The sequence below is a fragment of the Lethenteron reissneri genome, chromosome 35, assembly GCF_015708825.2.
Source record: "Lethenteron reissneri isolate LAM-NWPU_2019-01 chromosome 35, ASM1570882v1, whole genome shotgun sequence".
In the NCBI taxonomy this organism is placed as follows: Eukaryota; Metazoa; Chordata; class Hyperoartia; order Petromyzontiformes; family Petromyzontidae; genus Lethenteron; species Lethenteron reissneri.
The window spans coordinates 11,999,172-12,013,003 of record NC_083813.1 but is presented as its reverse complement, the minus strand read 5'-3'; the positions used below and the strand labels follow the sequence as shown (position 1 = coordinate 12,013,003).

Genomic DNA, 13,832 nt, shown 5'->3' with positions numbered 1-13,832 from the left:
TGCGAGGGATAATCTTTGTTAGCAGGGAAGCGGTGTCGTAGTGGTTAGCGCACGCTGCGCTGCCACGGCCAACATCAGAGGTGATTATCTGAACGGGCATCAGGGAGACAAAGGCGGCCGGGCGTGGTTCTGGCAAACACAACCGCCGCGGTTCCTTGCGTTGCCGGCAATGTATCATGTGCTCGCTTCTTGCCTCAATAGCCCACGTGGGCTATACGGGGGAACTGTGTCTTTGTATGTGTGCGTGCGTGTGTGAATTGCCACAGCCGCCCTCACAACATCGAGCAGAGCGCCGGGCGGGTAAAACGCAGCAAGTTGTCAGAGTAGGGAGTGCAGGCGGTGCATCTTGGCAGTGATCTCAGTCACTCAACACGCGGCATCTGAGCCCGGTCCCTTGACCTCCTGCCAGCAGCTTCGAGCCTTCAACGCTTCACGTGATAACCTGAAAGTGCACCTAGCCTGGCACGAGCGCTGGCACTTCGTGGCGAATGCCGGCTGCTTCATGTTGGGATCCGGTGCGTGGTGTGTGTCGGTGTTGATGTCCGTTCGTTCTTGTGGCGCCTCGTGTGTACGTGTCGATGTCTATACGTGTGTCTGTGTGCGTGTGTCTTTCTGTTCATGTGGGGAGAGGCAGGATAGTGGCTAGCGCACTGCACTGCGAAGCCGGCGACCCGAGTTCGATTCCCGCTGATGGCCAACCAATGACGATTATCGGAGACAGTCCTGGGCTTCCCCTAGGTTCGCTCAGCTTGAAACGAGTGGCTGGGGCGATGTGTTACGAGTCACAGGCGCACCCCTGCGATTAGCACGGTTGGCTACGTACGGTGCGAAAGAAGTTCAACATACATACAGGGGGGCGAGCGAGGTGTTGGCCACCTACCGTTCTCGTGTGCCGTGCCGACCTACATCGGTACTCGCTAAGCATGTTAAGGCGATACAGGTGATATTTGTCTTTGTGCGTGTGTTTTACACATGCCTCAATGCGTCTGCGTGTATCTGTGTCTCTCCCTGTTCGTCATTGTCCTCTGCGCGCGTGTGTATCTGTCTCTGCGCAGCTATGTCTGCGCGTGTGTGTGTATGTGCACATATCTGCTTGTACCTCTGCAATAAGCCCACGTGATTAACTCTCTCTCTCTGTCTGTGTCTGCCTGTGCGTCTCTCCGCGTCACATTTCACAGCCATTCTACAAGCAGATTACTCTAAACAACAGTGACAACAACAAAGGCGAAACCGCAAGCCGTCACTTGTGGAACGCTCACGCCTAACACCGCATCGGCGTCACGCCGTGAATACCGCTCGCACAAAGGGTTGTCCGGAATCTGAATAACCAGTGGCAATGTCACTTGCAATTTGCAGATGGTACGTGCACATATATGTATTAAAACAGAATACCAAGTAAAATCTGTGATTCGTAACTCGGCTGTTTATTGCATGCGTGTTGGTCGACTCTGCCTTAAAGGAGGACCTGGTGCGGGAGACAAAGGCGGCCGAGCGTGGTGCTGGCCACCCCCTCCCGCCCCCCCTCGTGTGCCGTGCCTACATTCACAGGTGCTACACGCGAGCGGCAACTTGCCACGTTGGTCCGTAAGCGTGCGCGTGTGGTTATATTTGTTCCGTGTTATTGTCCTCGCGATGAAATGTGTTCATTTAACACGGCGAAAGAAGCCCGTCTCGGCGCTTGATTTCGACGCTGCACATTTGTGTATTTTTTTTCTCTTTCACCACGAGCCCCGACTGAGATCGCAGGCTCGAACGACAACCCCGACTCGCGGACGTTCCAGCTCGACGGCTGTTGTAGTGCGTCGGATGTTCGTGCGGAGGGTCGGGGATGTTCTAGCGCGTTCTAACGCGGCGCTGTGTCTTTTCAGGCTTAAGAAACGGCGCGGGTGGATCGCTCGCTGTGCTGGCCGCGTCGCAAGACCGCTGACTGATAGCGAAGCATTGCTGGAGGGGCATCTATCCAGCAGTGGATTGATGGTGGTGGTGATGATGATGATGGCGAGGGTGTTGATGGTGATGATGGTGGTGGCCATGCAACGCGCGTGAGATTTCGCGACGCGTTGTGGGAGAGGCTTTCATCCAGCAGTTGATTGATGATGACGGTGGTGATCATGGTGATGATGGTAATGCCGGTGGTCATACAACGCCAGTGATAAATAACGATGGCTTGCGAGAGTGGCGTTCATCCAGCAGTGGTTTGATAATCATAACAAAGTGAGTGTGGATTGTGAGTTGCGCTGCAGGTCCAATGAAAGATAGCAGCGGATTGTCGTAAAGACTTTCATCCAGCAGCGGATTAATGACGACGATCAACGTGGTGAACGCGGTGGTTGTTGATGATGATCAATGCGGTGGCTGCTGCTGCTGCTGCATTCTGCTGATGATGATGCAGCAGCGCGGAGCGGTGGAGCGGTGGCGCAGCGGTTAGCACGCCAAGGATCCCATCAACCCGAGGCCCACGTCGAGTTCAATTCGACCAAGCCACGGCGAAGCGGTGCCTGGCAACCCTATCCCCTTCATCTCGCCGCGTTGACCCGCGTGGTGAAGTATGGCCATCGTTATACAGCGCCGAGTGGCTGGCTACGCGTTAACGCGAATGGGTCTGGTGCGTAAGGAATGTACGCGCGTCAACATGTCCTGCGTACACACAGACACGTTACACGTACAGGCACGTCTACACACACATGCAATATACAGGCACGTATACATACATACAGACACCACCATCCACACAGACCCGTATACATACAAACTCTATACACACAGACACGTATACATACAGACACGTATACATACAGACACTTCACACACAGACACATTTACATACAGACCCGTTTACATACAGACACTATACACACAGACACGTATACATACAGATACGTATACATACAGACACTACACACACAGACACATTTGCATACAGACCCGTTTACATACAGACACTATACATACAGACACGTATACATACAGACACGTATACATACATACACTATACACACAGACACATTTACATACAGACACGTATACATACAGACACTATACACACAGATACATTTACATACAGACACTATACATACAGACACATTTACACACAGACACATTTACATACAGACGCTTACATGCACACGCGCACCCAGGCACACAAAGACAAAGATCGCCCATATAGCCTTGTTAGCAGACTGCAGGGACAAGTGCTCTTAGCGACCACCTAGGAGGGTTGCGGCACGGCACACGAGGGGGTGGGGTGGCGAGCACCAGGCCCAGCCACCTTTGTCTCTCTTGTGGCGATGTTTTCACACACCGTAGCAGGTACTCATTGGAGGTTGAGTCGACCTAAAGGAGGCCCAGGACCGGTGCAGATCTTCGCCACTGATAATTGGTAGTGTGCTAGAGTCGAACTCGGGGGGTGAGGTTCGTAGCGCAGCGCGCTAACCACTGCGCCACCGCTCCCACGACCCCCCGTGTAGCATGAACAGACTGTTGAGGCAAGAGATTTGTTGCACACGTACACACGTGCACACGTACACACGTACGCGTACATACAAACACGGACACACACGCACATAGCTACGCATACATAGACAAACTAAGCACACGCAGACACGTGCCTACGTACGTGCGTACACAAAGACAAAGATGCCCCGTATAGCCTTAACAAAAAAATGTTGTTGGCAAGTGCTGTTCGCGAGGAGCACCTATTCGAGCACGACGCTCGATGTCGCCAAAGCCACGCCCGACCACCTTTGTATCCCAACCACCGACGTTCACACACGCCGCACTAAGTAGGGTAATCTATTAAGGCTGAGTCGACCTAGGGGAGGTTCAGAACAGGTTCAGTGTCACCGGGATTAGAGCGCGGTGCGCAAAACCCACCACCCAACCGATTGACGCTACACGGGGTGTAGCGTCTCCAAATACATCTCTCTACAATGCATCTCTCTACAATGCATCTCTCTACAATGCATCTCTCTACAATGCATCTCTCTACAATGCATCTCTGCATAATGCACCCAGGGCGTATCCAATGGCACACACACACAGCCGGCGTGTACAATCAGACCGTGAAAGACGAAGACAAAGATCCCCCGTGTAGCCTGTAACAGACTGTAGGGGCAAGTGCTGTTAGCGAGGTGGGTGGCCAACACCACGCCCGGCCGCCTTTGTCTCCCCAGTGGCGATGTTTTTTGCACACCGCACCAGGTACTCATTTGAGGTTGAGTCGACCTAGGGGAGGCCCAGGGCCGGTTCAGATTATCGTCACTGGTGTTGGCCGTGAGCGGGAATCGAACTCGGGGCGCCAGGTTCGTAGTGCAGCGCGCTTACCGTACACACTACAATCAGACCGTACACACAGGCGCACACACAACACACAGAAGCAGATACACACAGACGCGCGCGCGTTATCTAAAATAACAAAACACACTAGTCGTATGTACACTCAGACGCACACACGCGCGCAGAGAAGGTGCAAAGTGAAACACGATGTATACGACCACCAATTCCTACATAATGCACAGACACACGGTGTAAAAATCACGAACAGACTCACACACACGCACACGCAATACAGCCTACAAATCACACACACATACGCAGGCGTTTACCAATTGAGACAAAGACACACAGACACACGTCCATGCAACAAGAGCGACCGGCGTTCGCCACTAAGTGGTGGTGACGTTATCACGGTGTTTGTGCCAGGCTAGGTGCACTTTACAATCTCACACAGACGTACACACATACACACAGACACGGCATATAAGTTCACGTACGCGAACATAAAGGTCCCCCGTATAACCACGATCGACTGTTGGAGCAAGTGCTATTAGCGAGCACCAATGAAGCCCGCCACACGAGGGGGTTGGCCGCCCGGTCACCTTTACCATCACAGCGTCGATGCCGACACATCGCACCAGGTACACATTTGAGGCCGAGTCGACCTAGGGGAGGCCCAGGGCCGATTCAGATAATCGTCACTGGTATTGAACGTGAGCGGGAATCGAACTCGAGTCGCCGGGTTCGTACTACCGCTCCCACGCAGACACACAGCGCACCGCCTTTCGTCACACATGCTGTACCAATTTACAAAATAACACGCACTCGCCATGCAAGAGTCAGACAAATTCACACAAACGAGGGGCGTAAAATCACACGCTGCACAATAAGGCCCACTGCACAACATCACGCACGCTATATAACATCACACGCGTACACTACACATCACACACGACACAACATCGCACAGTGCTATTAACGAGCACTTATGAAGGCCGGCACGGCACACGCACGAAGGGGTGGATGGCCAACACCACGCCCGGCCGCCTTTGTCTCACTAGTGACGATGTTTACGCACCGCTCCAGGTACTCATTTGAGGCTGAGTCGACACGAACACACCAACTCGTACAACACACGAGCACACGAACTCGATCAACACACGAAGAGGCGTCCCGCGCAGGCACCACGGACAGCGCCGCCAAAGCCGCCGCGGCTCGAGCGAGCGGGCGACTCGAGCGAGCGGGCGACTCGAGAAGGTCCCGAAGACGGCACTCGAAGCGCCGTCTTCTCCCTCCTCCTCCTCGCTAAGAGCTCCGGCAGGGGAATCTCTGTTCAACTTCAGACGATTCAATAACTCGCGCCGTGAAGACAAAAAACCTTGCCGAGGAGCGTGAGCGTGTGAGCATGTGTGTGCGTGAGCGTGTGTGTGAGCGTGAGTGTGTGTGTGAGGGTCTGTGTGTGTGAGCGTGTGTGTGTGAGCGTGTGTGTGAGCACGTGTGTGTGTGAGCGTGCGTGTATGTGAGCATACGTGTGTGTGAGCGTGTGTGTGTGAGCGTGTGTAGTGAGCGTGTGTGTGTGTGTGAGCGTCTGTATGTGTGTGAGCGTGTGTGTGTGCGTCTGTGTTTGTGTCTGTGTGTGTGAGTGTGTGTGTGAGCGTCTCTGTGTGTGAGCGTGTGTGTGTGTGAGCGTGTGTGTGAGCGTCTGTGTGTGAGCATGTATTAAGCTCCCCTTTGGGCAAACTGTCAGACTCACGCACGCATTATCCCATCCCCGGCTTAACCTCTTCGGCCAATTGGGTTGTTACCGTGGATGTTCTCTCTCTCTCGCTTCCTCTCTCAATATGCTCCGCTTAATTTCCCGAGCGAGTGTGACGTGGGGGGGGGGGGTGCGCTGCAGGGTGGTTCGGATTGGGGGTCGCGGGGGGTTATAGAGGATAGGAATTATTTAAGAAGGCGCGGAATCAATGAAAACACTAAAAGTTACAATACAATCCTCAAAGATGGTGCGCGAGCTGGAGATGTTGTGAGAGACGCGTGTGATGTGTGAGCGTGACGTGCGTGGCGGATGTGAGTGAGTGGTGGATATGAGTGAGTGGTGGATGTGAGTGAGTGGCGGATGTGAGAGCGTGGTGGACGTGAGTGAGTGGTGGACGTGAGTGAGTGGTCGACGTGAGTGGTGGATGTGAGTGATGGATGTGAGTAAGTGGTGGATGTGAGTAAGTGGTAGATGTGAGTGGTGGATGTGAGTGAATGGTGGATGTGAGTGGTGGATGTGAGTGAGTGGTGGATGTGAGTGAGTGGTGGCTGTGAGTGCGTGGTGGATGTGAGTGCGTGGTGGAAGTGAGTGAGGGGTGGATGTGAGAGGTGGATGCGAGTGGTGGATGTGAGTGGTGCATGTGAGTGAGTGGTGGATGTGAGTGGTGGATGTAAGTGGTGGATGTGAGTAAGTGGTTGATGTGAGTGAGTGGTGGACTTGAGTGAGTGGTGGATGTGAGTGAGTTGTGGATGTGAGTTATGGATGTGAGTGAGTGGTGGATGTGAGTGAGTCGTGGACATGAATGAGTGGTGGACGTGAGTGAGTGGTGGATGTGAGTGGTGGATGTGAGTGGTGGATGTAAGTGGTGGATGTGAGTGAGTGGTGAATGTGAGTGAGTGGTGGACGTGAGTGGTGGATGTGAGTGGTGGATGTGAGTGAGTGATGGATGTGAGTGAGTGGTGGATGTGAGTGCGTGGTGGAAGTGAGTGAGGGGTGGATGTGAGAGGTGGATGTGAGTGGTGGATGTGAGTGGTGGATGTGAGTGAATGAGTGAGTGAGTGGTGGATGTGAGTGGTGGATGTGAGTGAGTGGTGGATGTGAGTGAGTGGTGGATGTGAGTTATGGATGTGAGTGAGTGAGTGGTGGATGTGAGTAAGTGGTGGATGTGAGTGAGTGGTGGATGTGAGTGAGTGGTGGATGTGAGTTATGGATGTGAGTGGTGGATGTGAGTGAGTGGTGGACGTGAATGAGTGGTGAACGTGAGTGAGTGGTGGATGTGAGTGGTGGATGTGAGTGGTGGATGTGAGTGAGTGGTGGATGTGAGTGAGTGGTGGATGTGAGTGGTGGATGTGAGTGAGTGGTGGATGTGAGTGGTGGATGTGAGTGAGTGGTGGATGTGAGTGGTGGATGTGAGTGAGTGGTGGATGTGAGTGAGTGGTGGATGTGAGTGGTGGATGTGAGTGAGTAGTGGATGTGAGTGGTGGATGTGAGTGAGTGGTGGATGTGAGTGGTGGTTGTGAGTGAGTGGTGGATGTGAGTGAGTGGTGGATGTGAGTGAGTGGTGGATGTGAGTGGTGGTTGTGAGTGAGTGGTGGATGTGAGTGAGTGGTGGATGTGAGTGAGTGGTGGATGTGAGTGAGTGGTGGATGTGAGTGAGTGATGGATGTGAGTGAGTGATGAATGTGAGTGGTGGATGTGAGTGAGTGATGAATGTGAGTGGTGGATGTCAGTGGTGGATGTGAGTGAGTGATGAATGTGAGTGCTGGATGTGAGTGAGTGGTGGACGTGAGTGAGTGGTGGATGTGAGTGGGTGGTGGATGTGAGTGAGTGGTGGATGTGAGTGAGTGGTGGATGTGAGTGAGTGATGTGAGTGAGTGGTGAATGTGAGTGGTGGATGTGAGTGAGTGGTGGACGTGAGTGATTGGTGGATGTGAGTGAGTGATGTGAGTGAGTGGTGGATGTGAGTGAGTGGTGGACGTGAGTGGTGGATGTGAGTGGTGGATGTGAGTGAGTGGTGGATGTGAGTGGTGGATGTGAGTGGTGGATGTTAGTGAGTGGTGGATGTGAGTGAGTGGTGGATGTGAGTGGTGGATGTGAGTGAGTGGTGGATGTTAGTGAGTGGTGGATGTGAGTGAGTGGTGGATGTGAGCGAGTGGTGGATGTGAGTGAGTGGTGGATGTGAGTGAGTGGTGGACGTGAGTGAGTGGTGGACGTGAATGAGTGGTGGATGTGAGTGAGTGGTGGATGTGAGAGGTGGATGTGAGTGGTGGACGTGAGTGGTGGACGTGAGTGAGTGGTGGATGTGAGTGGTGGATGTGAGAGGTGGATGTGAGTGGTGGACGTGAGTGGTGGACGTGAGTGAGTGGTGGATGTGAGTGGTGGATGTGAGTGAGTGGTGGACGTGATTGAGTGGTGGATGTGAGTGAGTGGTGGATGTCAGTGAGTGAGTGGTGGATGTGAGTGGTGGATGTGAATGAGTGGTGGACGTGAGTGGTGGATGTGAGTGAGTGGTGGATGTGAGTGAGTGGTGGATGTGAGTGGTGGATGTGAGTGAGTGGTGGATGTGAGTGGTGAATGTGAGTGAGTGGTGGACGTGATTGAGTGGTGGATGTGAGTGAGTGGTGGATGTGAGTTAGTGAGTGGTGGATGTGAGTGGTGGATGTGAATGAGTGGTGGACGTGAGTGAGTGGTGGATGTGAGTGACTGGTGGATGTGAGTGAGTGGTGGATGTGAGTGAGTGGTAGATGTGAGTGGTGAATGTTAGTGAGTGGTGCATGTGAGTGAGTGGTGAATGTGAGTGGTGGATGTGAGTGAGTGGTGGACGTGAGTGAGTGGTGGACGTGAGTGAGTGGTGGATGTGAGTGAAAGGTGGATGTGATTGCGTGATGACGCGAGAACATATGCGAGAGACTCGGATGTATCCGATGGCCGCATGTGCATCGCTAACAATGCGGCCGCTGCTATCGCAAGAGGCGCGTTTTAAAACCTCGCAAGGACCGTGAAACTAGCGAATCAACATCCCCCCCCCCTCTCCTACCAAATCCACTGCTGGATTGAAGGCAGCAATGTTGGTCGTTGGGGGAGGACGGGGGTGGAGGGGGGGGGGGGTTCGTCTGACCATACTTCACCGCGTCGGTTGGTGAACAAGAGCGGTGTTAAGTGCGACCTCGACCTGTGCAGAAAATAAAGACAGATAGAGAGCGACACTGTGTCGTGTGTATGTTGAGCTTCTATCGCACCGTACGTAGCCGGCCGCGCTAATCGGAGGTGCAGAAGACATACACGGAATGTAGATAAATCGCTGCACTGTGACGTGATTGCTAGCCGTGGCCGGGAATCGAACACAGGTGACTGATCACGCCAGCCACAGTTCGCCCTGAGCGAAGGCGAGCTGCAGATCAGACCTGGACATCGGCATCCATCTGCTGAATCACGCGTGGCCTTGCCGCGGCCGTCACGCGCTCCAGGTGACATGGTGAGTCCACCCTCCTTTCCCCACAGCCGTGAGTCGTCTCGAGACGATATCCTCCGCCTGGATTTACCGACACTACGAATACATTTCCGTACCCTACGAGACACGGGTGGGTCGTGCGAGTCGGTTGGTTAGCGGTCATCTTATCTCGTTCTCTCGATCCGAATTCATCAGTTGGGGGGGGGGGGTGGACAATGCAGATAATGAAACAAATAAAAAATAAACATTGCGACTTAATGCTTTATCCCGCTAAATAGCTGTTCACTCGGTCATCAAACTTGCGGCAGCCATTAAGGGGAGCCCGGAGAGTCGGGACCGCTCTCGATAGAGAATGAAAGCACTCAGGCTGCCAGGTTTTGATTGACCATTAAGCCCACTGATGAATGTGCCTGTCAGGCGGCAGACAATTAAATCAAAAGGGAAACAGAGTCGTTCTGACGGGCCGTGAGAGGCGGAGACGGTGCGGGGTGGGACGAGAGAGAGAGAGACATCTCAACTAAACCACTGGGCCATTCTCGCAACCACCACCACGACCACCACAACCACCACCACCACTATAACCAGCACAACCAGAAACACCACAATTACCACAACAACCACCACAACAACTACATCCACCACAACTACCACCACCACCACCGCGTTTCGCATACTCGAACCCCCCTACCCCATGCCGTGCCTGTCGCCGGATATGCGAGTATCATTTTCCCTCCGACTACCTTCTGATCGCGCCTCTTCCACCTCCTACTTCCTCCTTCGACACCCCCTGCCCCCCCCCCCCTGCTTCCCTCTGCTTCGTCGCAGCGATGCATTACGCTCCCTCCTCCTGCTACGCCCTGCTTACCTCCCCTACGCCCTGCTTACCTCCCCTACGCCCTGCTTCCTTCCCCTACGCCCTGCTCCCCACTTCGCTCCCTCCTCCTCCACGTTGCCTCCCCTCACGCCGCGTCCTCTGCCACCTTCTCGTGACGACCTCACCCCTTGCTTCTGCCCCCTCCCGTCGCGCGCCGCGATCTCCACAACCCCACGCTTCGCTAAGCCTCCCCCCGGTCTCTCCCTGCCACCCTTGCGCCTTGTCCATCGAGCCCGCGCTTCCCCGCGTTCCAAATGCTCCCCAGTGGCTCCCTTGAGCTTGCCCGAACGTCGAACCTCCACGCGCGCCAGTGTGTAGACCACCGCGTTAGCCCGTGGCTTGTGGCACGGTGCGTTAGCCCGTGGCTTGTGGCACGGTGCGTTAGCCCGTGGCTTGTGGCACGGTGCGTTAGCCCGTGGCTTGTGGCACGGTGCGTCACGGTGCGTCGCGGTGTGTCGCGGTTTAGCGCGATGTAGCACGGCGTGGCGCGGTGTGGGGACGACGTAGCACGGTGTGGCTAAGATGTGGCTAAGGTATGGCACAGAGTGGCACGGTGTAGCACGGCGTGGCACGAGCATTTCGTGACAGGTGCCAACAATCTTCTGCGAGTATCCCACAGCGGTCGGCGGCGTAACCGCGTGTGCGTGGATCTGTGTGCTGGTGACACACACACACACGTACACACGTATACACACGTATACACACGCACGTATACACACGCACGTATATACACGCACACACACGTACACACACGCACACACACACACACACACGCGCACACACACACGCGCACACGCACACACATATATACGCGCACACACACACACGCACGCACACACACGCACACACACACACACGCACACACGCACACGCCGTAGTATAGTGGTAATCGCGCTGCAATACGAAACCCAGCGACACGAGTCATATTCCCGCTCACGGCCAACACCCGTGCCGAATAATTGAACCGGTCCTGCGCCTCCTCCCCCTAGGTCGACTCAGCATGAAAATGAGTACCTGGTGCGACGTGTTAAAACATCGGCACTATGGAGACAACGGCGGCCGAGCGGGCGGGCGAGGTGCCGGCCACCCAATCCCTCGTGCGCCGTGCCGGCCTTCAAATGTCCGCGCTAATCGCCCTTGCCCTAAAAGTCTGTTGGGGCTATACGGGGAAGAGGGGGGGGGGGGCTGCGGAATTTTTGTCTTTGTTGTTTGTGTGCCGGGTGACACACATAGACAGAGACAAAGACACATATCACCCATATAGCCTTAAAATACTGTTGGGGCAAGTGCTGTTAGCGAGTAGCACCGATGAAGGCCGGAACGGCACACGAGGTGGGTGATTGGGTGGGTGGTTGGTTAGCACCAAACCTGCCCGGCCGCCTTTGTATCCCCCAGTGGCACCACTCACACACACATCCATACGCGTGTTTATCTTCTTCGTTTTATTCTAACGCAGCAGACGTTGCAGTAGCAGCGGTCGAGAGCGGGGCTGATTTATTGATGTTTATCCGCAATGAATAGATCAAAGTTCCTAGCATGACGGACAATCAATCACACGTCAAATCGAGGATGGCAATTCGTCTGCGAAAACTGCACCAGACGGAGGCTCTTTGCTCGGATATACAGTACTGAATATATATTTATATATAATGTGTGTGTGTGTGTCCGTGTCAGCATAGTTATTTTTTTTGCGTGCGTTTTCTTTCGTTACGTCGGTAAAAAAGATCAAGCGAATTGTAACTGAAAGGGGCAAGAAATAAAATACAAATAAAATACAAAAAAAAACAATGCAATCAACTCAGATTTTTAGCACGGTTGGATCGCCGCACCTCCGATTAGCACGGCTGGCTGTGTACGGTGCTAAAGAAGTCCAACATACATATACACATGATCTATCTATAAACAATATTAAAGGCCATCACGCTGACTGTCCGTCGCCTTTCCCGGTGCTGTGTCGTGGTAAAAACTAAAACGAAACTATGTTAAAAAATTTACTTTACCAGCTCTACATCGTGTTTGTGCAGAAGCGACCTTGCGATCACAAATGATAGCTCAACTTAGTAGCTTATCGCGTGGAAATGTATTGCAGCCAAATACTCTAAAAAACACGTTTTAGTTGTTTTTACATGTGGAGGGAAAAACCGGAGAACCCCGAGAAACATCCACGCGACCACGGGAAGAGAGACGCCGCAAAACTCCAAATACACAGCAGCAGGCGTCAGGGTCGGGATAGAACCCACGACCTCCTGCATATCCGGCGAGGTAGTGAACATCTCCTAGCCACCTTCACACAACATGACAGAGCAAATGGAAAACTCAACAACTGCGATACTGCTCCCTACTGTGTTTACCTTCCACCCCCCCCCCTTAATTCGCATTCATTAACTAATTATCAAAGCATTCTCAACTCTCACAAAAAGTGGGCAAACCAGGTTACCCATCCCAAACTTTACCCCCGCCCACCCGGAGCGAGACACCCATGATACCAGCCGCGCGGGTGATGCGTCCGCGTCTGTCTCACATCATAGGCAACGCACAACAGCTCACATGACAGACAGCGTGGAACGCATTACACACACACACGTGTATGTGCGTGCGCGCGCGTGTGCGTGCGTGCTTGCTGCCCACCACTACAGAGAGACGGTGGGGCGGGGGGAGAGTAGGGAGATAGAGAGACAGATGGCAGAGACAGGATAACAAGTCACGGAGAGACAAAGACGGATGGGGGCACGCAACATTCAAGCACACCGTGTTGCTTACCGGACGCACGCCTCGGCGCTTGCTGCTTCCGTCGCGGCATGCTGATGAGGACGCCGCTGGCGATGCGCGCCGGGTCCCGCGTTGACACGGAGCGCGGTTCGGCGCGCGGATCGTTCAATGGCGTCTTTAGGCAGCGACTGCCTCTCTCTCTCTCTCGTCTCGGGATCCCACCTCCCTCTCCCGCCCTCTCTCCCTCACTCGACTCTCTCCCTCCTGCCCGTGTCCTCCCCACCTCCTCGCTCCAGCGCCTCCCTCCTTCTCTCCGTCCCTTCCTCCCTCCCTCCACTCCTCTCTCTTCCCTCCCTCCCTCTCTCACTCGCAACCCGCCTCCACGCTTCTCCGCTCGCCACTTCCCACCACTCCCAGCGACCACAACGCGCGCTCTCTCCTCCTTGATTTGATTCCCACCTCTCCCACCGCACGCACCACCACCCTCACCACCACCCCCACCCCCAGCACGATCCCACGAACCCCCTTTGCTCTTCGGGCACTCAAAGTCGCCAGTCCCCGGGCAGGCAGAACTCCCCACGCACACGCGATGGCGCGATGCGCTATCCTTCGCACGTGGTGTCGATGCTGATGACGACGACGATGTTGTTGTTGTTGGTGGTGGTGGCAGTGATGATGCGGATGATGACTGTGGCGGTTGATGGCGAGGCGTGGTCCCCGCTTTGGATGTCGCAGCGTGTCGCCTCGGAAAAGGAAGGTTCGTGTCT

General features: G+C 54.3%; 1 protein-coding gene across 2 annotated transcripts in view; it reads right to left on the bottom strand.

Moving 5' to 3' along the window:
- The window catches only part of LOC133350942 (teashirt homolog 3-like), a 129,841-nt gene extending 116,366 nt beyond the window's left edge, over window positions 1-13,475 (bottom strand). For both annotated transcript variants that reach the window (XM_061565787.1, XM_061565786.1), the window contains exon 1: window positions 13,117-13,475. In XM_061565787.1, the coding sequence (XP_061421771.1) occupies window positions 13,117-13,156 (40 nt within the window). In that variant the 5' untranslated portion in view covers window positions 13,157-13,475. The remainder of the gene's footprint in view (window positions 1-13,116) is intronic.
- Between the last annotated feature and the right edge of the window lie 357 nt (window positions 13,476-13,832).